At 35.7% G+C, this 25277-nt stretch overlaps 1 protein-coding gene across 2 annotated transcripts in view; it reads right to left on the bottom strand.

Moving 5' to 3' along the window:
• Positions 1 to 9: 9 nt before the first annotated feature.
• The window catches only part of cald1b (caldesmon 1b), a 30165-nt gene continuing 4897 nt past the window's right edge, over positions 10 to 25277 (bottom strand). Inside the window, exons 2-17 of one of the 2 annotated variants that reach the window (XM_084095308.1) lie at positions 19318 to 19428; positions 12358 to 12477; positions 11432 to 11888; positions 11269 to 11313; positions 10463 to 11164; positions 9464 to 9505; positions 9282 to 9355; positions 8931 to 9189; positions 7145 to 7276; positions 6989 to 7032; positions 6809 to 6884; positions 6594 to 6734; positions 6362 to 6484; positions 3979 to 4047; positions 2676 to 2709; positions 11 to 1573 (exon numbers count right to left, since the gene is read on the bottom strand). In XM_084095308.1, the coding sequence (XP_083951434.1) occupies positions 1560 to 1573; positions 2676 to 2709; positions 3979 to 4047; positions 6362 to 6484; positions 6594 to 6734; positions 6809 to 6884; positions 6989 to 7032; positions 7145 to 7276; positions 8931 to 9189; positions 9282 to 9355; positions 9464 to 9505; positions 10463 to 11164; positions 11269 to 11313; positions 11432 to 11888; positions 12358 to 12477; positions 19318 to 19397 (2412 nt within the window). In that variant the 5' untranslated portion in view covers positions 19398 to 19428 and the 3' untranslated portion in view covers positions 11 to 1559. Of the gene's footprint in view, positions 1574 to 2675; positions 2710 to 3978; positions 4048 to 6361; positions 6485 to 6593; positions 6735 to 6808; positions 6885 to 6988; positions 7033 to 7144; positions 7277 to 8930; positions 9190 to 9281; positions 9356 to 9463; positions 9506 to 10462; positions 11165 to 11268; positions 11314 to 11431; positions 11889 to 12357; positions 12478 to 19317; positions 19429 to 25277 lie in introns of both variants that reach the window. The other variant, XM_084095309.1, reaches the window with a different exon arrangement.

A 25277-nucleotide genomic window follows, 5' to 3' on the forward strand; every position in this document is an offset into this window, starting at 1 on the left:
AGAGGCAATGTGTGCATGTATCATTACTTTACTGTGAAGGCTTGCTTGATAATACAATAATTGTACAGTTGTTGTGATCATCACTGACCGTTTGAACTGTTAAAGTAGGATATATTTCAACTTTTTTATTGATATTTTGAAATAGTTAAGCTATATTACTTCCCAAATACTTTTTAATGCTATATTTGTAAGAGTTTTATTACTGTCTTAAGGGGCGGTCACACTACACTTTTCGTTCCATTGACTTCCATTCATATGCATGCGAATGCGTCAGGCCGCAAATGCAAGCTCATGTGAAAAGGTTTGCATTTTGCTGCGTTCCAAAGTTCGTTTGGTGAACTCTGACCTTCGAATTCGCATTACGTGAAGACGCGTGGCCAGTAGAAGATTGATACGTCACAGTGTGACCTCTTGTCTGAATTAAAAGAATGCATATGTTTAGTCAAGTAGAATGTATATATTTACATTCTGAATGTAGGCCTGTTACTATTTGTTATATGTTGAATTCATGATTATAAAAAAACGTGTGAAAAGTCTAATGTGACCGCGGCTTTATCAGATGTGTAGTGTAGTGTTCATAGCATGACTTTGAGAATCCAAGTGCAAAGCATATGAATAAAAATCATATAGGCAAAAGCAGCATCAACAAAGCACAATCAAACACCTAAACATGTTTCAAATCATGAGTGTAAATTCAACAGGTCATCTGAAACTCCGGAGGGAAGATGGGAAGTTCAAAAGATTTTTCTGTTGTATTTTTATTATTATATTTTTTAAGGCTAAATGTTCCTAAAGGTGCGGTCACATTTACTGATGAATTTTGTGCAGGCAAAATCCAGTCATTTTAATAGGAATCAAATAGTTATGCAAAAGATTTCACCACGGCGATTTCGCAACAGGTTCAGTTTCGAATTTGCTCTGTTGCCCAACAGAAAGCAGCTTAAAAGTGACTTCTGTTTGAGCAGTGCTTCATACGTTGCTACACTATTGAAAATAGACTATTTTCTCGCTAATGTGACCGCATCTATTAGTTCTAATGGTTACTGGTAGCTGTTTATATAGTAAAATGTTTATATAGTTCAAATGCGCAAATTAGATTTTTGTTCAAATTTGTTTTCATCTTATAGCATTGTGAACAGCAGGAAAAAAATAACCATATAAGCATGCATTAGTATAGCAAAATAAATAGGCTTATCAATGTTTAAAAGGGAGGTGAAAACACTTTCCACTTAAACACTTGCGTCCAATCAAACTCTACAGTGTTTTAGCGTAAATGCACCTGTCACTTGTTAATGTTTGATAGTAATACTAATACTTTAAAGATGAACTGAACTCGCATTTGAGTGAAGGTGATATAACAGATGTATGTATTATTGGGCCTGTGTGATTTATGGTAACTGTAATAATGTTCGATTTTAAAGACATTTTTGTATGATTTATATTTTGTACTGTGATTGGTTGCCACTTGTTGTAAAATCTGTGTTCTGAAGTTGCAAAATTATGCACATATTATGGAAGCGTCTTCCATTTCGGCTGATCTGGGGTTTATTCGGATGTCCTTATTTTCTTGTTCCTGTAGAACATAAGGGAATATGTTGTTAATGTGCTATTGAGTTAGCAAAGAGACAGTACAAGAGAGTTACATTTGCTCTACATACTGTACGTCATGTGTATAACTCAGCTGGCTTTTTCAACACATCCTCAAATACACGAAAGCAAATAGACCAGCCATCCGCACCTGTTCCCAGTTAGTGAGTTTAACACATTGGGGCCGTGACCCAGACGAAAACGCACAAGTGACAATGTCATGGGTGTCTCAAGTTGTGCCACAAGTGGGACAAATATCTAGTTCATTGTCATTTATGTGACTCAAGGACAAGTTTAGCTGAAGGATGGATTACTGCCACTAGCTTCTTTAACTTCTTCGCTAGCATCGTTGAATGAATAATAATAAACCACAAAAGCCGGATCCCTTTCAGAATATGTGCTCGATATGGGTGTTAAGGCGGGTAATGTGACATAATGTGATACTTTCATCCCTTCTGTAACTCTAAATATTAAACTGCTTTGCTGTGGGACATCATGCTAATCCAGTGATTCACGTCTATACAGTGGCACAACAGAACAGCTGCGGCGGGGAATGCGATGCGTTATGATGCTACACAGGAGGTGCTGGGTGAAATGAACACACTGGAATTATGCCTGACACGCCAGCGGTTCGTGGAGTACCAATGCAGGAGAACAAGGTCGGTGCTTTAAATATAGCGTGGCATGATATGCGGATGAGAGATTTACAATAGCACTGGCCAGTTAGAGTTATGACTTCAGACAGTTGCTGTCACCGCACCGCTGTCAGTTAAAACACCCCCCCACTGCCCCGCCCTTTTTAGAGAGAAAATCTACTCAGTGGAGTTAAGATATTTAGAAAAATGTCTTTTTGGTCCAGTGAAAGTCAGTGAGGACCCATGTCATTTTTTGGACCCCATTTGATTTTCATTGCATTGACAAAACAGTTAAAACATTCTTTTCAATATCTAAAAAGTTTTTTGTATGTATATGAGGGTAAGTAATGACAGAATTTTTATTTTTGGTTGAATGATCACTTTAACAAATCTAAAAAAAATTGACATTTGGAACTGAATGAGAGAGAAAAACAAAAAACTACAGTCACTCACCATTTGTGACGAATTTACTTTTGGCTGCGAACACCTGGGACAAAAAGCAATACAAGAGTGTGATTTGAAAAGGTCTTGCTTTAGGCATTTTTAACCTATTTTAAGATTTCATGTGAATTTGTACTAGGGATGCACTGATATAAAAATGTTGACCTTTACCGATAACCGATAATTCTTTATATTTGAAAGCCGATAACTGATATATTGGCCAATAAATATAAATCCACATTTTTAGAGTGCCTGATTACAAAAACAAAAGTTTCACCAGAAGCCATGTCCCAAACGCTTCAACATAAATCATACATATACAGTCAAGTAGCCTAGTTGAAGTTATTTAATTAATTTTACACGACTATGTCCAACTTGCCTTATATATATATATATAAAAAAATCTATTGCCATACACATAAATAAAATAATGCAAATGGGTCATTGGATAACATACTTGTGAATAAAGAATCAAAATGCATTTTCCATGGATAAAATAAAATCCATTATCGGATTTAAGATATCAGACAAATTTTCTTATCGGACCGATAATGATAACATTAAAAATGAACATATATCGGCCATTACCAATATGTTGGTCGATATATCGTGCATCCCTGATTCGTACGATGTGAAACATGAAAATGAAAAAATGTATCGCGAAGGCCGACCATAAATGTTACAGGGCCAAAAGCAGATCGTACAAAAACGTACAAATGAGATTGTACGAATTCATACGAATTAGCCACTATTTCACCAAAATGTAAAATAGTTTCAAATTGCCATGAGAATGTGTTGGTATTTTTTGAGCAACTGTTAATACCATTTGTGGGAAAAACAAACAGAAACTAACAGAAAGAACAGAAAACAAGCGAGTACCCTCATTTGATCTTAATCTGACAGAATATTTTAGTCACAATGCCTGAGAAAGGGATGATGGATACAGTGGACAAACCAGTGTCATATACAGTATAAAATCAAGTCATATGCAGTATAAAATGAACCACTGAGATGAAAGTTTTTTTTGGAAACAGGGCCATCACTTGAATTCATGAGGCCTGAGACAAATCTTTCACATATATTCAGCTACCAAAAGACTTGCTAGTTAATTGTAAAGTGGGTTAGCCAATAATTTGTGTGAAGTGAATAACAATCCATAAAATCAACAGGTATCAGACACCACTTTGGTACTTCCTGTTATACCTCTCAGTCTGTCAATGTCTTTTCTGGACTGGTGAAAGGAAACAGTCAGTAAATTAAATAACTGACTTTGATGGATTGAACACCTTATTATATTTCAACCCACTCAGCTCACCTTGGCAGGTGTGGAGCCCTTTGTTTCCCATGGGCCACGTGGTTTAGTGACATCAGCTGGCTTCTGATCCTGTCAAAATAAAATTACAAACCATCCTCCATTAGATTTGGAAATAGGTTGTTAATGGATTTTGTTTAATGTTTTCTGTATTAAAGTTTACCTTTCTAGAGGGATTGAATAGAAGCAGAGGAAAAACAGTGGACATCAGTGTGACAGAAAAGTGAAAAGGAGAATAAAAGGCCACAGCTAGAGGAGTGGGAAGAAGATAGAGATAAAGTAAATATAGCACAATACTATAAAAAAATACTGAGGGTGTGCCAGATGGTAAAACCATATATAATTATTACCATATATGTGACCCTGGACCACAAAAGTCGCACGGGTATATTTGTGGTAATAGTCTAACAATACATTGTATGGGTCAAAATTAACGATTTTTCTTTTATGCCAAAAATCATTAGGATATTAAGTAAAGATCATGTTCCATGAAGATATTTGTAAATTTCCTACCGTAAATATAAAAAATATATATTTTTGTGAGTGAATGCAGCAAAATCGCGAACATAAATGGACAACTTTAAAGGCGATTTTCTCAATGTTTAGATTTTTTATACATATATTTATATAATATATATTTCAGTAAGTAAGTACAATTTATTTTTACAGCACACTTAAACAGCTAAACTGACTAAAGTGCTGTACCAAAAACATTATACACAATATAATATAAAATGCATGACATGCATAATACGGAAATAATGGGAACAAATAACTTAATCTCTTAGACTTCAGTTGAATACTTTTGTGGCAAGATGGAGCCCAACTTTAAGTATATTACATTACAATGACCAACAAGTCACATAGGAGAGGGTAGAAATGTGCATACAATCATATACAAATCTATAATTCTAGCGTGTCTTTTTTGTGGTGTGTGTGTGTGCACGTGTTTGTGCTTGAGTTAAAGGGATATTTCACCGCTGGAAAGATGAATATGTATTTAAATTGGGTAATTTATGTAGTAGAAATGTGAAATTATTTTAGAAGTTGGTGCCTTCTAGACTGAGAAAAGCCAGAAAATGTATTTTTGGCTCATGTGGATGAAAGACAACAACTCCCAGAATGCACTTGCTTCACTGCCTTACGAGGCCACTCCCAAGCCTAAAATAATTTCACGCCTACCGGTTACAGAGGGCAGTATCGGAAGAAATGATAATGACTCGAAACTGAAAAGATGCTGTTTTATCGTGAGATCCACCTATGGGCGGGTTGAAAACATGCGGAACGAGCTCCTACTACTGGCTTTAGTCTCTTGCCTCTGGACAAAAAAGCCTTCGATGACGCAAAATTACGATTTTTGCGTCATCTGAGTTTTTTTCCAGACACACAATACAGAAATCTCTCGTCTCAGGGGGACATGAGGGAGGGAAGCACGATCATTCGAAAATACCGGGTTTCTACTGATACAAAGCTTAATGCTAATCGGTGAAGTATCCCTTTAAGGATTTGCATTTTTGCTTTAGTTTTCTATTTATTCCCCTTTTTTATTTATTCAATTTATGTTTACTGTTTCTTGTATTTTGATGTATATCTGTTAGAATATGCTTTTTCTAATAAAGAAAAAGTAGAAAAAAAGAAAACATATTTTATTAGAAAAAATTTGATTGCCAATTCTTAAATCTAAACCAGAATCAGATGGGCAAATGCAATACTCTAAAGACTCACTGGAGGGCCACCCTGTACCATACAGAATATAAGAGAGTTTACTTACACAACCTGTGTGAAACCACTCCTTACTGTTCCTGTGAAAGTTTTGCATTCTATGATTTCTTAGAAAATGTAGATATGTGAATTCTAATGTTAAATTATGTAAACCTAATGTTCTACTGTAAAGACGTCTTGAACATTGGGTGGTCCGAAGGATTTTTTCTGTTATTGGTCTTTTTTAAAATAATTAGAGGATTAAAAGGGAGCTGAAATAAAATAAAATGTAAATATTACATGAAAAACTTAAAAAGCTTAAAAATGTAATTTGTTGCCTTGGCATCTAACTGAAATAATTTTAAATTGAATTCCTAAAATTATAAAAAAAATAAACCTGGTATAAAAATTAATTAAACATAAATAGAAGATAAAATTATTAAAGAAATGATAAAATGACAAAAGCACTTCACAAAAATGTAACTTAAACTAACATTTAACATCACAAAAAGTAAAATGTTTAAACTAAATTATATAAAAATATTAAATATTATAAAATATATAAAATATTATACTAGGTAGGTAGGTAGATAGATAGATAGATAGATAGATAGATAGATAGATAGATAGATAGATAGATAGATAGATAGATAGATAGATAGATAGATTTTAAACCAAGACTCACTGTTTTGGCAGGTGGTTTTTCTGGTTCAGGGGCTGGTTTGGGTTCAGTGGGCTTCGGCTCTGGAGTCTTGGTTTTCCAGCTGTTAATGCGCCCAGCCACGCCGATGTTCAGACCAGCTGTTTCCTGATCGGACAGTTAGCAGATTTTATACATCTGTTTTCAGACAAAGTAATTCTGCTGTATCGGCATCTTTCAGCAGTCATGTACTAAAACAGTTTCTCTCCTCTTGTACCTTGGTGACCGCTGGGGGGCTTGCAGGACTCGCGGTGGGATTGACCACATTCCCCTTCTCCCACATACTCTTGATGCTCCGCAGCCCTTCAGCCACAGGTACGTCCACAGGAGATTTGGGTGATCTGGTCAACTCTTTGGTCTGGTGAACAGATAAAGAGTCTCATACTGAGTTATAAACGAGAGATGGCCACTCTAGCGTTCACTATTCCTCACCTGAACAGCAGAAGTGTACTGTTCCAGTCTGTTTCCAATCTTGCAAACTAATGGAGTGTGTGACGTCTTCACCGGACTGGTTATATATAAAAAAAACAATATCAACTCTATCAAGTATATCCCAGATCCCAGTATGTGGTCAACTGTTGAGTAACCGCATACTATAAAATTACTTCTTACCTTTTTAAAGCAGATTTGTTCAGAAATTCTGCTTTCTCACCAATCTGTCAGACAAGTGCAACAAATATAGTGTAAAGTGTATCACATAAAACTCTATATCCCCAAAAAATCTGCTTTTTTGTAAGTGACACTAGAATAGGTCAGAGAGCCACTGACTTTTGCAGAGGCGCCCTTTGGAGCGATGAATGGTGCTTTGCTCCCTTCTTTCGACTCCTCCTTCTGTTTTTTTTTCTCGGCTGCCTCTGCTCGCCTTCGCTCAATCTCTTCCTTCATCTTCCTCCTCTCTTCCTGTTCATTTTAGTGGAGAGAAGACGACAAGGGCCGCATTATAATAATCACAAAAAAAGTGCATGATGGGCTCTTCACACAGAACATATTTTTTGTATTCCATTGCTCTATCTTTAAATTGTCGAATGGCCCCTTAAATCTAAAGTATACTTCAGTTTTATGCGTACGCTATTGTCCACATGATGTAAATTTCATCATCAGCATAGTAAGCACATACTGTACTCGTGCAGCCATCGCACGTCCTGATTTTTCAGAGTTAGACGTGTTCCTGGGTCAACCTATTTTGTTTATCCTGGAACAACGTTCCTGTCCGAAAATGTTGTCTTAACCATATCCCTTCCCCTAAACCTAACCCTACCCATAACTTGTCCCTAAAATCAGAGGCAAACGATTGGTGAAAAAAAGTAGAAGCACCTATACCCTGGTTGTGAGCCTAAACTTGACATAAACTGTAAACTTTACTTGTCCCTCAAATCTGATTGGTTGATTAGAATGTTGTTCCAGGATCAACAAAGATTATTATTCAGGAACATGTTGCACTTGGTGAAATCAGGTTCTGTGCAGCCATCACATAACATTTTTTGTGCAGTAATTAGTTTGTTCACAAGGTGGCAACACTGGCTTGACCAGAAAAAAAACTGATGAGAAACTACTGGAGATCGCAACAACAATAGATGCCCATGTTAAGCGCTTGTGTGACGACTAACAACTCATTTTATCAGTAATAACTTCTAGCAATACGGGACAAGGATGAAACTTTCTAGTGCACACGTGTCGAGCACCTGTGTTCGCACACACTATCAAATAGATACTCAAAGTCCCTTTAAAGCAGATCATTTCACTCGGCGGCCATCTTTGAAACGCCTTTCTGGCAGCTGTTTCATTCATGCAATTACAGCTCATATCTCTTTGAATGGGGAAACATCAAATTCTCCAAAGCTGTTCACCAACCTTACGATTAAATTTCGTCTTTGAAACCACCAATGAAATCTGACAACAACTTTCTCATAAATTTTGTTTCTAAATGCTCAAATCATGACAAAAAACAGCATTTTTGAGGCAGGATCCGCCAATGCGCATGTGCAGTCCTAAACGTACGTCTCAGAACATAGACCGTTTCTATAGGAGCTTCCAAAGGCAGCTGCAGAGACGTACTGACTTTACCAATTAGTGGCATTTCTATTTAAAAGGTGGGACTTATTGTGCCATATTGTCCAATTCATAGTAATATGAGTGCATTGTCTTTGTATATCTAAAGTCTTTGGTATACTTTGGAAGGCTATGTGTTCGACAGTGCACAATACACTAAAAACCGGAGTATTTTGGGCGTTTCCAATCACAAAATTGATTCCAATTTATACACTATTTTTACCAGATAGTATGCCAGAATAGGACTAGCATTCCAAATTATTTTTTACTTTTTAAATCAAGAATTTGTATGTGTTTTAGGCTAATATTACCAAAAATCTTTTGATTATATACGACAGGTTATGCATTAGTATCAAGTTAACTAAATACTGCTATACTGTCTGAATATATACCTAAAAGTACATACTTTCCCACCAGCAGCACAGTACTTTTAGTAAGCAGAATTAGTATGCAAATTAGCATTTAGCCATACTTTAACCTTTACAGGTAGAAAAAAAAAATCAACCTCCTCTTTGGCTTTCTTTTCTGCCAGCTGCTGTTTCTTCTGCTTCTCCTCCTCCTCCAGAATCTTCTTCCTCTCCTCCCTCTTCTTCTTCAGCTCTTCCAGTTCAGCCTCGGCCACTTGCTGCTTCTGCTTCATCTTCTCCAGCACCTCGCTATCCGTCTCGTTCCGCCGGCGCTTCAGCTCCTGAAGCTTGCGTTCTGCTTCCAGCTTGGCGATGGGATCCTGCTTCTCTGTTTCAGGAGAACGCAAGCTGGTTGGACTAAAATGTGAAGAAAAATGGCTTTATTCTCATTGTGGCTCTCCAAAAACAAATAGAATCAATTGTGAAATGACAAATTAATCTGTCTGTGCCTTAGTGTCTTCTCTGGTTTCTTGGCTTTGGCGGTGCTTTCAGCTACATCTTGTGGCTTTGTTGACACTTTTAGCTTTGAATGGAGAAACAGTAAATGAGGTTTATTATTTTATTCTCAGGTTGAGCTGTCAAACACAAACGTCCTGGTAGAGTTGTGAAGCTATTGGCACCATTCACTTACTTTGTCACGCAAAAAGGAAGGTTTTGGCTTTTCCTCCACAACCTAAAGAGACAAAAACAAGCACCTTCATTTCTGTCATTAGTTTGACAGAAAGTGATTTTTCTAACATAGCAATCAGTGGGTATTGCATGGAGAATTGACCACACTGCATGCAAATTACACAGCAAAAACAGAGCAACACTAGGCAGTCTTGACACAAATATTGCATTTTCAGAACTGCATATACAGTTGTGGTCAGAATTATTGGCACCCCTAATAAATATGATCAAAGATGGCTTTAATACTAAATCTGCATTGTTTCTCCTTTGATATTTCATTAAAAAAAAAAAAAAATGTCATTGAGGTAAACGAATTAAAAGTGGGGGGGAAATCACATTATGAAATAAATGATATGATCATTTACCAGGGATGCCAATCATTATGACCACAACTATACATGTATAAAGCAAAGTGATATGTGATCATAAATGGGTAAATCTTATGAATACATGTCCAGGCGACATTTCACCACAAAATCAAAGGGAAAGTTAATAAATTATATTTTGCATGAAGAAAATTAAGCTTATTTTTAGGACTATTAAGTTTTTAAAAAAACAATTGTGACACCCCCAATGTAATTCCCAATATTCTCAATGGTGATTCTCATTAGATTCTTATTACTGTAATACATAAATCTTTAAGTGTATTACAGAACAAAAGTTGTGTAAAACAATGATAAACCAGCATTAATTAAATAAAACAAATACCAATATGATTTATATACAATATACATATATTTTGTTTTATATATTATATATCTTACAATTTTATTTTTATTTTTTCACATTAAGGGAATGAAAAATGAAAAATCCTTTAGGGGGTGAAATGACCTGAACATGTTCTTCACAGGTTTCATGAGATTCACGCTGTGTCCATCCAGTCAAACGGAAATGCGCATTAAAAGCGTGAGCTGTGCAAACTTCTGTGATTTATGCATCACTCAGGGTAAGAGGCGAATACCTCCTCCTTTTTTGATTTGACTTTTTCTTCAAGTTTGGCCTTCGTTTCTACAGCCTCTTTCTTCCATGTAGGCTTTTCCTCAACCTCTTTCTTTGGAGTCACAGGTTTCTCCTCAACTTTCTTCTTTGGAGTCACAGGTTTCTCCTCAACCTTCTTCTTTGGAGTCACAGGTTTCTCCTCAACCTTCTTCTTTGGCGTTGATGGTTTTTCTTCAACCTCCATCTTCAGCTGTGGTTTTTCCTCTTCTTTCTTTGGGGTTTTGGCCTTCACCTCAACTTCCCTGAATGATTTTTTTGGTGTTTCTTCAACAGCTACATGGGGTTTCTCTTGCTCTTTCATAGGTTTCTCAGCCGCCTCCTTCTCTGGAGCTTTATCTTGAATTCGAAACTTCACCTCCACAAGATTTTCTTCAGGTTCCTTTACATTTTCTTCAGGTTCCTTTACATGTTCTTCAGGTTCCTTTACATGTTCTTCAGGTTCCTTTACATGTTCTTCAGGTTCCTTTACATCTTCTTCTTTCGTTACCAGCTTTTCTTTCTCAGTCTCTGGTGAAGCTGGCTCCACTATGACTTCCACCTCTATTTTGTCCTCTTTTCTTGATATCAGACTTTCAGATTCAACCTTTTTGTTTTCTAAATCTGCACTTGCTAAATCTACTTTTGTTTGTTCTTTAGTCTCTAAATTTTCGCTAACAGATTCTTCCTAAAAATATAACACATAGTTTAAAATAATTTCAGACAAATAAATCAATTCAAAGGCATTCACCAATTTTTTGGTTATAAACTCAACTTTTAAGAACCTCATACCTCATTTGGTACCGCTGGTTCTTTGGGTTTCTCTTCCATGGATCCCTGTAACAAATGAAGTGTCAGAATAACGAATAATGCAGAAACCACATGAAATGCCTCGCTAATGTACTTAACCGTCATCTTAAGTTGGAATGACAGCAAAAAATGTTGAGGAAATTACCTGTTCTCTGAGGTAGGACCTTTGTGGTCTGTCTTCCTCTTCTGGTTTGTCTATCTTCTCGGAAGATTCTTTAGGTTCGTCTGCTGCTGTAAATGACATTGGATCCTCCTTTACTGCGATTGTCTCCTCAACCTCTACGTTGCTTTCCTCTATCTTTTCCTCCTCTTTTATCTCTTCCTTTTCCTCCTCTTTTATCTCTTCCCTTTCCTTCCAGGAATTGGTTTCTGTTGAGGAAATGTCATTTTGGGAGGACTCTAGTTTGTCGTTTCTACGACTTGGCTCGTCCTCTGTGGTGACAGTTTCATCCGTGATGGTGGGATCAAGTTCCTTCTGTCTCTCCAAAGCTTCCTTCATCCTTTTCTGTCTCCGCTCCTCTCTCTGAGCGATCTTCTCCAAGAGAGCCTGATCATCATCCTCAGCTGGAGCAGAACTAGAGATCAATGAGGACGTCTCTGTACTGGAAACAACACCATTATCAGTGTAGCCAAGTGCTTTTATGAGTTATACAGTACAAATATTTTAGATTTTATATCAGGCTTTAGTTAAGTTTATAATTACATTTTTACATTACATTACATTAAATAAGTTTTCATTTTTTTTATGTAGTACGGAGCTCCACACATGACAGACAAACAATATGTATGTCATATTAAGAATTTGTTCCCTTGTTTTAATTCATTCCCTCATTTTAGTAAATCGTGGCCATGTTACACTTATTTGTAAATCGAGGGAACGAATTCTTAATTTGTAGCCACGATTTAACTAAAACAAAGAACGAATTAATAAAATAAGGGAATGAATTCTCAATTCATGGCCACAATATTTACATACATATTTTTTTCAAGCATTTCATTTGCAGTGCTTTGTAATACGACAGCTTTTTTTAAAACAAAATGTATGAAAAAAACGCTTTTGGATGGATCTACCTGTTTGTTTCTGTTGTTGTGTTACTCAACTCCTCATTCTCCATATTGCGCTGGCGTTCCTGACGGGCTCGCCTCCTACGCTCCCGGGCCGCTTCCTCATCTTCATCATAAGAGTTCATCCTGTAGAGGCGGTGAAGCACAGACATGAGTTAAGACTCTCATTCTTCTGTATGAATGCAGACAGACAATACTGACAGATTTATGAATGCTTTTGGCTCAGCACTGAAAGAGCTTGTGAGAAATAAACATTACCCTGAAGAGTCAATAATGATAATACAACCAAATGTAAGCTTAAATCTGCAGAGTCTACTAAAAAATATGATCCGATTTTTAAGCTAAAAGAGTAGAAATTCATTTTTGAGTCATATGTGCATAAAAATGTATTATTATTAAATTATTTAAATTTAATAATTGTATTAATTAACATGTTAAAAATATTCTTTAAATTAAGATGTATTATTTAAATGTATTATTTTATTTATTTATTTAAAACATTAAAACATTGACCATGCTAAGTCTGGTTGTTTATCTATAATATTTTATATTACTGAAAAAATATTTTAAATATATTTTTTTTTAAGTAAAAAGTATAAATTACCGTATAATTTAAGGTAAAAATCGATATGATCCTCAACGAGACAACATATGTACTTTTACAATAAAGTACTGTTTGTAAATACAAAATGTGAGTTATTTTTAAAAAAACTAGAAAAATTAAATAATTTAATTAATCATATGGCTTTTCGTCCTCTAGCATCCTTTAAATGTTCTTCAATTTACAATATTTATTATAATCATATACAGCATTGAAATGGTATAACCACGTTACATATAAAAAAAACACGGCAATGCAATGTCAATACAAAAAAACATTTTTTTTAAGACCCTGAGATTCATATAAACAGTTTCTTGTGTTTATTTATGTTTGGTTTACCAGCTTGCTTAAGATACCGGTCAGACCCGAAAACCTCAACTGTAACTAAATCTTTGAGGCATGGGAGTACACAGAGAGAGGGTTTGGACTGCAATCTGAGGGGAAAGCTTTGTTAGCATCCTAGCGTCATGGTAAATTAGCCAGATTGTAAACTTAGATGCCAAATGTGCTTTTTCCCCTTAGAGTTGCCTCATTGTCGGTCTCAGATGTTGCACCCACAATGTTGTGCTCAAATTCTCCCTCTTTCTGCTGAAGTTGAGCGAGTCCGGCCTGGCTTGAGTTTGTCATGGCATGTTGGTGTTTATAAGGCAGTGAGAGCACTTGAAATGACCAATTGATGGAGGATGGGTTTTATTTTTTCCCCCCCATCTCCTTTTCACTTCCCTTCCCAATCATTTGCAGATGTTGTAGATGATAGAGAGAAACCCATAACAGGGACCGCAATTTTGTTTCTCAGACCAAAAAGCGGAAATCCGAAACAATCCGGTCCTCTCAGGGAGTTCCACTTGAAAAAGGTCATCCAAAAAGACAGTCAGATGGAGTATCTGTGATTTTCTTGGAAGAATACAGTGCGCCTTTTGTAAGAAGTGTTTCTGGATGAATACAATAGCTTTCAGACCTCCAGCGCTACAGATGAAATGCAATGAGAGATTGAGGGAGAAAGCTCACACTCCTGAGAGATACTGAAACATTATGGCTGAATCTTGGAATAAAAGCAGCAGTCAAAACATTCCAAAGTCTGTGGAGTTTCCTTTACCTGCGGCACATTTGACAACCCTTTAAAAGATAACCTGGGCTGCGTTTCCCAACAGCATCGTATAGCATTCCCAGCATTCCCAATAGCTGTGCTTGTTTCATTTCACATAATATTTCATGTTCATTTATTATAATGTACAGTCAATCTGTCATGATCACGAAATAAATTCCTCCTGGGCGATAAAAGATGCCTCTGCTTAATAACAGGACACCATACCACAATATATTCAAATTATGAATATCATACTGCAAAGAAATTAATAGTTTTAAAGGTAAAATTATGTAAAAATTTAATAAAAAAATAAATAAAAAAATTCAATTTAACAGGACATAATTTATTTTATTTATAATTTATAGTATTTCAATATTAGTTTAAAGGCATAATATGTATTTTTTTTGCTTTAAATATAAAAAATCACTATATCTATGTTATATATTTTTTAAAGTTGTGTATTTACATTATCCCGACAGTTCCAATTAACTTCTAAATCCAGAGAAATTCATATTTTAATTCGAAGACACGGACCGTGTCTTTATTTCCGTTATGTCGCAGTCAATGGCGTCATATCCGCGTTGTCCCTGGTTTCCGCCTATGGTTTCCGCTCGTACTGCCATGGTAACCAGAGCTATTCGCAGAGCCCTCTGATTAACCAAAGCGACAGACGCAGACAACTGAGGAGTTCGCAATGTCTATTTGCACGCTGTTGTTGTTTCGTTCAAACATTATGGACCATGGCAAGCAGATTTTGGATAAAGAAGGAGAACTAAAACGAGAATCAATATCAGCGCGGTGTTTTCGAGATGCCGAGAGCTCCCATAGACAGTATATAAACGAGAGCTCCACATCCGAGACTTCGACCGCTCCTACATGTAACGTTACTTTATTAAACAGGTGAGCACATTTACATAAAACTAATCAATGTTTTATAGTTCAACAATGATAAAATGTTAGAATATGATCAGTATGTTATTCTAATGTTGATCTAGTTTACTGCTAGCCTCAAACAGACAAACTAACACATACATTTCAACACATTCAAATGCAGTTTAGTGTGATAGTGTAATGTTAGACCAAGTGAAACAGCGCTGCGTTACCTCACAAGTTTAATTTGTCTAATAAACTGACCTGTGAGTAGTAATTCTGCGTGTAGTTCGGTAGAATGAAATGTCCATATTCCTTTTATATCCGCGGGACTCGCGTCGCGTGTGGAGCTGATAGCTGTCTCTTAGCAATCCCGAACTGCTTCATATCACAGTCATTATAAAAGCATCGATGTATTCACTCATCCATAAACATTAGATCGGTCGGCTTGACGTTGACGACAAGTTCCATAATTCTTAGCGTGTGTTGCGTCATCAAACTACGCCTTTGTTATTGTAAAGAGGTTAGCGACCCCTAGTGGAGAAAAAATTACATATTGTACGTTTAAAATAATTTAATCTTTTTTAAATAGAAAAAATATATATAATTTACAGTGAAAATCTATATTGCATTCAACAAGACAATACTTGTTCACTTACAATAAAATATTGTTAACATTAAGTAGTTTGTAAGTACAAAATACAAGTAATTTTAAAATGTGCTATGAAAAAACAGTATAAGAATTCCTTTCAGTACTATAGAAAGGCCACTAATAATGACCAATAATTCATCGTGTGACCTTCACCATCCTCTAAATATGCACTGATACAATAGTTTGAAATAATGTTTGGACGCTGCCATTGTGGCACAAATTGAATGTAAAATGAATCCATATAATTCACATGCTGAATACTGTAAATAAAGTTGAAGCCACACATCATTTATTTGACAGGCTAGTTCATACTCGGATGTTTGAAAATTAAATTGGACACAATTATGATGGCTTTATTTTGAAGTGGTTATATTGAAAGAGCAAACACATTCAGAAAATATGCTGATGCATCTGGTGAGCTGTTTAATCAAGCACAAGGGATTTATTGGCGATGCCATGATTGACACAAATATGCGGGTTCTCTCCGTTGCTGTTTTGAACTGGAAACCATGACAGGCGGCTGGGATTTGGGGGAGTTTGGATTCTTTAGCATCAATAATTTTCATAGAGAATATGTCTTTTCCAGATATGATTCCAATAAAGTTTGTTTTCTCCACTACAAAGCCAGTGGATGTGGTCGAAATGCCTTGAGGTTTCTTTCTTGAGACTCATCCATCTCAATAAAGTTTTTCTCTGGGTCATTCCAGCACATATGCACTGAACAGCTTCTGAGACCAGACTGAAATATGACATTGTGCAGCAGAAGAGAAATATATCGCCCTCACTCAGAGTTTAACATGCACACAAAAAAAGCAGAAAGTGCCAAAATTCATAATTTCTCTTGATGAAAGGCTTTTATTAAGGCGTGGTGGATTTGGCTTGGGATTTCAACTGGATTTGAAAGTGATTTTTATTAAAGGTTTGATTTCCTTTTTAGATCGGATTGTTGCCACAATGAAGCTTAAAAGTGATTTTTGTGTGTGTGTGTGTGTGTAATTTTTAGTCTAACTAAAACCACAGGGTCAAAGACAAATAAGACATATCTGATAATGAAAAGGAAAGATCTTTTAAAACATGCCAGGTTCTAAGAAATGATCTCTTTACATTCAAGTTGGTTTTATATGGTTTTAACCTTTTTTTTATTATTGAATATTAGAATATTTAAATATATTTTTCTAGGTAAAGTATTTTTTTTAGAAATATAATGTTAATTCACAAATATCATTGTTTTTTTGGAGAGTTACACCACACAAATATATATTTTTAAATATAGAAATATTGCAGTGTAAATGCATTCAAGCCACATCTGAGCTGAAATAAATAAATAAAACTAATAAATTAATTAATAAACGGTCTGTAAATATATCTAAATACCAATTCAGATGCGGCTTTTCACAAAAAAAAGAATGGCCGTTGTAGCCTAAAAGTTCTTGCATAATAAATTCTGTTGAATCAAATAATGTCTATTTGATGCTTTTCTCATTTAACACAATAATGACTTTAAATAATTTTTGGGGGGTAATTTCTAAGCCGAATTTAATATGTGATTAATTTGCGATTAATCCGATCTCTCTCTCTCTCTCTCTCTCTCTCTCTCTCTCTCTCTCTCTCTCTCTCTCTCTCTCTCTCTCTCTCTCTCTCTCTCTCTCTCTCTCTCTCTCTCTCTCTCTCTCTCTCTCTCTCTATATATATATATATATATATATATATATATATATAAATGTATGTGTATATATATGTATATATATTAGGGCATATATGAAATTACCCAAAAAAAGATACTAGTTACCCTAAGTCATTGTTGTGTTAAATGAAAAAAACATCAAATGAGGCTCTTTATTCATTATGATATCAGGACAGTTGTGATTTTTGACTTTTTGCCATCAAAATTTTAAGAAATTAAAAAACATGCTTATCATAGAAAAAGTGTCATTCTTTCAAAATGAAATGTATTTTTCATGCATTTTTAATTAATTAAAATAAATCATAAGAGTCCCTTCTTTAACCAGAGAGTATTATCCTCCTTTATCTGAATATTTATCACAAAAACTTTTGTATAAAAAAAAAAAAAATCTCGCTCTAAACACTGTAATCTTCTAGACCCTAAATATTGCAATTGCAGAAATGGAAAACATGTAAAGTGTAAGACTAACAGTGTATGTTATCATTAGAGCATCTTCTGCAGCCTTGCCACGGACACCGTCCATTAACCTCATACCTTCCACAGTTAGACAAACAATACAAAACCGTTCATCTGCATTCCAAGCTATGCTAAAATATGATCAAATGTGCTGACAGTCATGTGTAACATTAGTGCATGCTGTCATCTGCTCTCTGGAGTGAGTATTACCCCTCACAAAGAGCAGTAAAGCATCTGTCATCTCCAGATCAGTCCTTAAATGGAGCTATGGAGAAACTGCAGCTCTCAGTCTATAAGTGGGCCAAGTCATCGTGAACTATAAACACTCTGAACAAACCTGGCCTTCCAAACCCACAGCGCACATCACCCATGCTAATACAAACTTTTTATGTATTTCAAGAATTAATATGTGGAGAATAAAGGTTTGCAGGCCTTAAACGACCATTTTAAATGTACATACTTTTCATATTACACAAGAACGTTGATGTTTGCTGCTGGAAAGGACTTTAAGCGGTTCCTGAAATAAAGACGGATTTCCACAGAAGGCTTGTGTAAAAACAGACACACATAAATAAATCTAATCTGGTTTATACAAACCCAGTGTAAACATAGAATAATTGACATTTATTGTGTACAAAAGACCCATAATGCAATAGCATGCTATTTCTCTTTTCTTTATAATGACAAACTTTTCTTCCTTAGTGAGCTGCATTGTATTTACTAAAAGCAACATGAAATCATAAGTAAATTCTTACACAGATAAGTAGGTCAATTTTACAAAATGCACAGGTCACCTTTTGTAAATAGAAAAATATTTTTTATTCTACATTTTATTATAAAAATAATATTTTCCATAAAGAAAATTAAGCCTGATTTGTTTGGTTTTTTTGCATTGTAAAATTATTTTCTTGTTACATTAAGACATTAAAATTTACATTTTTTAGTTCCATTATTGTTAAAGGTGATTTATATTGGAAAACTGTAAAGTAAAGTAAAGTGTTGTAAAGTGTTACCAAAATTACTAAAACAAATGTATTTTTATTGAAATCATCATAAATTACGCAGTACAAAAAAAAAACCCATTTAAATAATATCATATATCATTACTTTTTCATTAAAACAAGGATAATCAGAAAAAAATATGCTTTATTTTCTTAAATATAATTTCTAATTTCTTTATCTTAGGTTTTGCGGTAAAACTTTGAGGTTTCAACTAACTAGTGCACCATTCTGTGTCTGAAAGAAACCATCACACTCTTAAAAATATATACCCAATGAACGTCTGTCTAAAATCAGATATTATCTGGATTTACTCTACCGCCCCGTCAACTGTAACAAAGCACAGTAAGCGTAGGAAGACATTTACAAGCATGTCAACCTTTATAAGGAATAGAGAGGCGAGCAGAGGCTCTGCTGTTTGGACCACGCAGTCACAGGCCTCTCCAACTTGGCCAGAGTATTACAGACAGCACTCCTGTGGCTTAAAATAGTATTCAATTCATCATCGGGATGACAGTGATCTGAATTTTATTGAATCATTTAAAAATGATGATTGATAGTGAAATTGATTGACAGCAAATTCAATGTTTCAAAAAAAATGAACCCGTGTAACTTACTTCTCTGCCTCCCGCTGCATTTCTTCTCGCTTCTGTCTCCGTAACTCTCTGCGACGCTCGAAATCAAAGTCCTCGTCCATGATGATTCACACAGAGCTCTTTAGATGCAAGCTGAAAGAGAGGAAGATAGTCAGAAAGTGTGTGATTTATAAAGATCTGAACTGTCCTGATCACTCTAATTCAAAGTCAAGACGCTCCCTGTCAGCTGTTTGGCTCATAACTCACCAGGACCAACCACAACATTCCAGTTTCTTGATCCAATTTCCCTGGAACAACTACCAGGAAAGGCAAACTTTGCCACAAATTCAAATGTGCCACTAATCTTTTTTACTAATGGAAATAATATAAAAAAATTTAGTATCTTCCACTTTCTATTTCTCACCTTTTTCCATACAATGTATCATTATACATTTTTGGTTGCACTTTATTTTACAGTAATGTGCACTTTCATGTACTTACCTAAGAAAGTACTTTGGTAATATAAGGTAACTACATGGGTTAAGGTTAGGTTTAGGGGTAGGTTCAGGGTTAGTACCTAGTTATTACCCAGTTATTGCAATTACTATAATAAGTGCATGGTATGTACATGCAGAACAGGACTGAAATAAAGTGCTATCACATTTTTTCATATACAATTTTCTGAATTTCATTCAAATAAATCATGCTTTTGTGTTTTCTGATTGTATGTCCAACACATTGCTAAACAGCTGCTCAACAGAGCTAAGGAAGTGGCAAATTTGAATTAAACAGCGCACATTCGCTTACATTCCCTGAAATAATGAAAACTGATAAAGACAGACAAAAATCATATCAATCAAAATCATATTGTGCACCAAGGAAAGAGTATTTTACACAAAAGAAAAGTTTCCTGAACAGCAATCCGCCAAGACCCAAGAGCCTTCACCAATATAAACAAAAAAAACATAATTTTTTGGTATAATATATAATAACTTGGTAATTCAGGGTTTAACTAGCAGCTCCAAACAGAATTTGCGGAAATTTGGGGTGCATGCACCATGCAATTTGGGGTGCATATTTATAGGCTGCCACTTGAAATATTAAATTAACACAATTTTAAATTGCTTGTTTCTTTTCTGTCTATTTGCTAATTTCTTGTCTTTGTCATTTGACAAATGCTTTTCTTCATAGAGTTGAAAAATTGGACAATTCACTTGTAGGGGGATCTGTACCATTCAAAGTATAGTAGAATTAAATATTTATTAATTGTATTGTTATCCATTTATTTAATTCCATCTTAAAACATGAACATAACTTTTTCCTTCATTTTATTTTTAAGTGTCACTCCTACTCCTAGTCTTCCATAGTGTTGAAGCCTTTGAATTGGTTGGTCAGACAGCACTTCAACATCCTTGACGGGGGAACCTGCTTGGATAATTCTGTGAGGGATTTTATAGTCGTCTCTACAAGACACCGGACTCCATTTAATATTATAATATCTTTGCATCGATGTGGGAACAATTAGGTTGGTGGTGTGAGTGACAAAGCCTGTTCTGTGTTCTTCTCTCCACATCACATGTGTGGAGTGCTGGGCTAGACAGCAGGCTAGAGGTGAGTGGACTTGTTGGACGGCTGCTTCCACCAGAGCTGCAGGCGTGTTTGGTTTGGCTTTCCTCCAGAGGCAGAGGAACAAGGCTCTTGCACCAGTCCAAAGAGTCTCCATATGTGCATAAACCGAAAAAGTCCTATAATAGTGACCTCATGTGAAGGCTTTCTGGGTGATAGACGCAGACGGCTTTCCTGAACCCTCTTAACCTACAACCCGTCACATCTGTCAACAGAAGGCTGATGTGCTTTGACCATGGGTTGATGCATTGCACTTACGCATAAGACAATATGTATGCAATTTCCTTCATTTGCATTGGGCTTTTTGAATAACAAGGTGTGAGAATGTTTTGGTGACCCCAGTGGCAAATTAGCGAATTGATCGAATTTCAATTGAACACTTTTCACTGCATTCATCAAATACAACCAAAATGCAGTTTTCAACACTTTTGCCAGTTTTACAAATGAAATCTGTGCAATTGTCTAGTAAAGGAACCAGTGGACAAGAAGTGGTCCATATAAACCTTGGTAGAAAAGGTAATTGAATTGTTAAAAATTAAGCAGTACAAGTTTTGCACAGAAATTTAAGTCTTTATAATCTTTCATTAAGAAAATATTTAATTAAGTAGGGTCAATTTAAGAATTTAAATGACCAGCATAACAATGGCATAACAAAGGTTATATTAATTTACTAATATACTGTATATATATATGATTCTGAAATGACAAAAATCTGAAACAATGTTTAAAAAAATTATATATGAATAATTTGAATGCATTAGTATTATTAGTAAATTCATATGATATCATATCATATTCTAAAACTACTTTATTTGCACTGTTTATTTATCAGTTTAAATGATTTTTTTTATTTATTTTCAATCTGGTCTGAAACCTTTGAACCCCACTGCATCAGAATAATATTTTTTGTAATAATATTTTAAAAAATCTATTTCTTTATGTTAGAACAAAAGTTCAGGAACAAATGGAGACATTGACGATTTTAGGAATTTTACCAATGCAAAATAGCTGATATATAGGTTAATTAAAGCAGAAGGAATTTTCTTAGACCTATTTCCACTTTCTGTTCATCTTAAAGGGGGTTTCAATAAAACATGGCTGATTATGCAGTAGAAAGGTGAAAAAATGTAAATGGGTGATACCTGACTAGAGTAAACAGAGGAAAGAGGCTGTTGTCTTCCCTTTTGCAAAATAGGTTGGAAAACACCCATAATGCACTGGGCTTGTTGCCGTCCAAGGCCACTCCCACCAGTCTGCTATAGAGACGCTTACCAGTCAAATCCTGCCTTGCTTTATTAGGAAGTACTTCTTAGCAAACTTTTAGTATAGTGTCAACTGTGTTCCCGGAGTAAATGTGAATGATTTAGAATGAAATACTTTCGGTTTCCAGTGAAGCATCCAGCATGTTGTAGGTAGTGGCTAAAGGCTGCAAAGCTGCAACGGAAATTCTGAAAAACCTCTGTGTTCGTATTGAACATTTCCAACGGGATGACAACGAACACTGTGTTTTATGCCAAACGGAGGGGAAAAACTGAAAGAAACTGCCGTTCTGTCATAGTGTTCCATTTTTACCATAATGCTTTTAAAAGAGTAGACAAAGTGCGATACAATTTTCAGTGATAAACCTACCTCTACATTAACTTGTCATCCAGTGGATTTTTGCTGACAAATAAACGTGAATTTCTCAGTCCAGGTAACACAGAGAATGACTAAATGTTGTTAACGTACATGTACTACCGACATTGTAACGATATAAAGCAGGTTGAAAATGGCGAAGCTACACTTTAACTCTGGCTCATAAATTACAGAACGCTTTTGGGTATAGTGGGCATGTTACACATTTCCCAGACTCCCTTTCAATGTCTAGTCTTCCTTCCACAAAGTATCGTAGGGTCCACAAATCATTTCCACATGACAGAGACGGAGAACATATTCTAATTTACACATCTGTGACTGATTCCAGGTCCTGGGCAATTTGCCCTCTTCATGGTTTTCATTCTTTACCCAGAGTGTGTTTGAATGCACTATAGACTCTACTATGACCAGCATAATGCTTTTGCTCTAAAGCGCAAACAGATTTTACAGTACAGTTAGACGATGATGTCCAAATGCATTAAAAAGATGTATATACCGTATCTTAAGCCCGTAATGGAAGCCTGTGTGTCAGGAAGTCAGAGCAACCACCCAGGTAAGACTGGGTGAAGCAGTTTACAATGACATAAAGAGCTGTCTTGTGGGTTTTCTATAAAGCTTTATTACGTGCGGACAGGACAAATGTGTGGAGCCAGAATACACATCAGGGTGGGCTCTATACGTCCTAGCCAAAACCAACAAGAGCTGTGCAAGATGCTGAAATGATTTTCTAGTCACTGTTAGAGTACCTTCTTTCCACTTGATTTATTCACTTATTCAGACCTGTAGCTACAGAGCATGAGAAATGATTATTACATTAGGAAGTACCTGTGCTATAGTTTAATCTCTCTAGCATCACTCTGGGGTCTCTTTCTTCTCATATAATAAAATAATTTCAACTGAAATTAACATCTTATGTCCAATCTTTTTTTTTTTTTAAGGATACATGTAAAAAGTAGGATAATGCAGGCGTTTTTAAACTATTTGATACCATTTGCTGTACAATAATATAGCTTGTGTTGGAGTAAAGTCTTGAATCATTTCCCACTCGCTCTCCGTGTCGGCGCACACACTAAAGTTAAACAATAAACCAGAATAATAGATCATTTGCTCATCTACAGCATGTTTGGACAACTTTTGAGGACAAGATGAAAGATTTAATTTATGTCTGTCATTCTATTCCACACTATCAAAGGAGGCTGTGAGATGTTATGTTTTTCTTAAACCCGTCTTTTTGATGTGTAATTAGCATTAGTGCTGGCAATTACACGAAAACCTCAAATCACATCAAGAACAACTCGCCCTTAGCAGTAGAAGCAGCTGTACACTGGCAGTGAATCAAGCCCTCTCCATTCACTCCTCTACTTCCATCACACCAATCTCCAGATGCACAAATCGGGGGAACCCCGAACAGAGGTGTGCTGAATCAGTGGCTAGGATCGTAAAAGTCAGACCTGATAAATATGTGAAGGCTTTTGTACCATGACGTGTAACAGGATGGAGTTGCTGCTCACTTTGAGGCATTGCTTAACCAAAAATGGCTAAAGATGCTCACCCTGCGAAACTAACATGGGCTTCAGTTTAGAGTGCAAGACTATCTATAAATAACTAGTGTATATCACATCCAGCACAAATACATGCTTGTCTTTTATTGCTTTTTGAGAGGGTTTGTGTACAATGGTTTATGTTTTGTGCGTTAGCAAGCATAACTAAAAAAGAATATGACACTGTTGCAGCTTGTTAACCATATCATTGCTAGTAATGTAATCTTTTATTCCCCAAATAATATATCAAGCAAACCCCTGGAGCAATCAAGACACTTAAACTCATGCATGATTGCTAATATCATAACAGAGAAAGTTGAGAAATACATGCCTGCATCATGACATCCTTTAATGAACAGAAGCAGCAAAAACACCCGAATAACAGTGATTAGTCATGACTCTTCATGTTTTGAATAGGTCACAGGCAGTAGGTTTGCCCTCTGTCACCCTTCTGCCTCTGTGTGATGCCTCTCATTTCTGTACACCAGCTGTTAAACATTGAAAATTTGGGGAATGGCATTACTTAGTGCACCCCTGAGGCACTGGAGCACAAATTGTCTTCAGAGTCCTAAACTGTAGGGTCTCGATCATCTAAATGAGTCATTCTCGCTCTCTCTGGCCTGCCCATTTCCTCCTGAATTAAGGGTAGCTCCACCTGTGTCCCTTGTAGAACAGAAAACCTTCTGTTTCAGAATAACCCCATCATATATCTTCGACTAGTTCTATGCCAAGGGCTACAACCTTTTAGCCACTAGAAATAGTCATAAATGTTATATATTTCATATCATACATTTCTATAATTACCAGCATAACAAGAAAGTTATGTCATATTATATATACATACAAACTTTACATTTAATATTATAAGATATTAATGTCACGTGTAATCAGTTTTGGTTTTGTTTTCTCTGTGTTCTGTCCCCAGTTTGCCTGCCTGATTTGCTAGTTAGTTTCCTTGGTTCTTAATTAGTTAACACCTGTTCTGTTTCAGTCAGTCATCCCCTGTGTATTTAAGCCCTGTGTATTTTTCCATTGTCCGGTCTCGTCTATGTTAGTAAATGTGTTACGTTATTCTCTAGAGATCTCCTGTGTTTTAGTTGGTGGATTATAAAGATTGTTCTCAATACTACCGCATGACAGAGGACCAGACCTATAAAGAATGGACTTACTGCCAGTCCAACTGCTCTGTATGGACCAGGA

Source organism: Abramis brama, assembly GCF_963993115.1.
Source record: "Abramis brama genome assembly, chromosome: 20".
NCBI lineage: Eukaryota > Metazoa > Chordata > Actinopteri > Cypriniformes > Leuciscidae > Abramis > Abramis brama.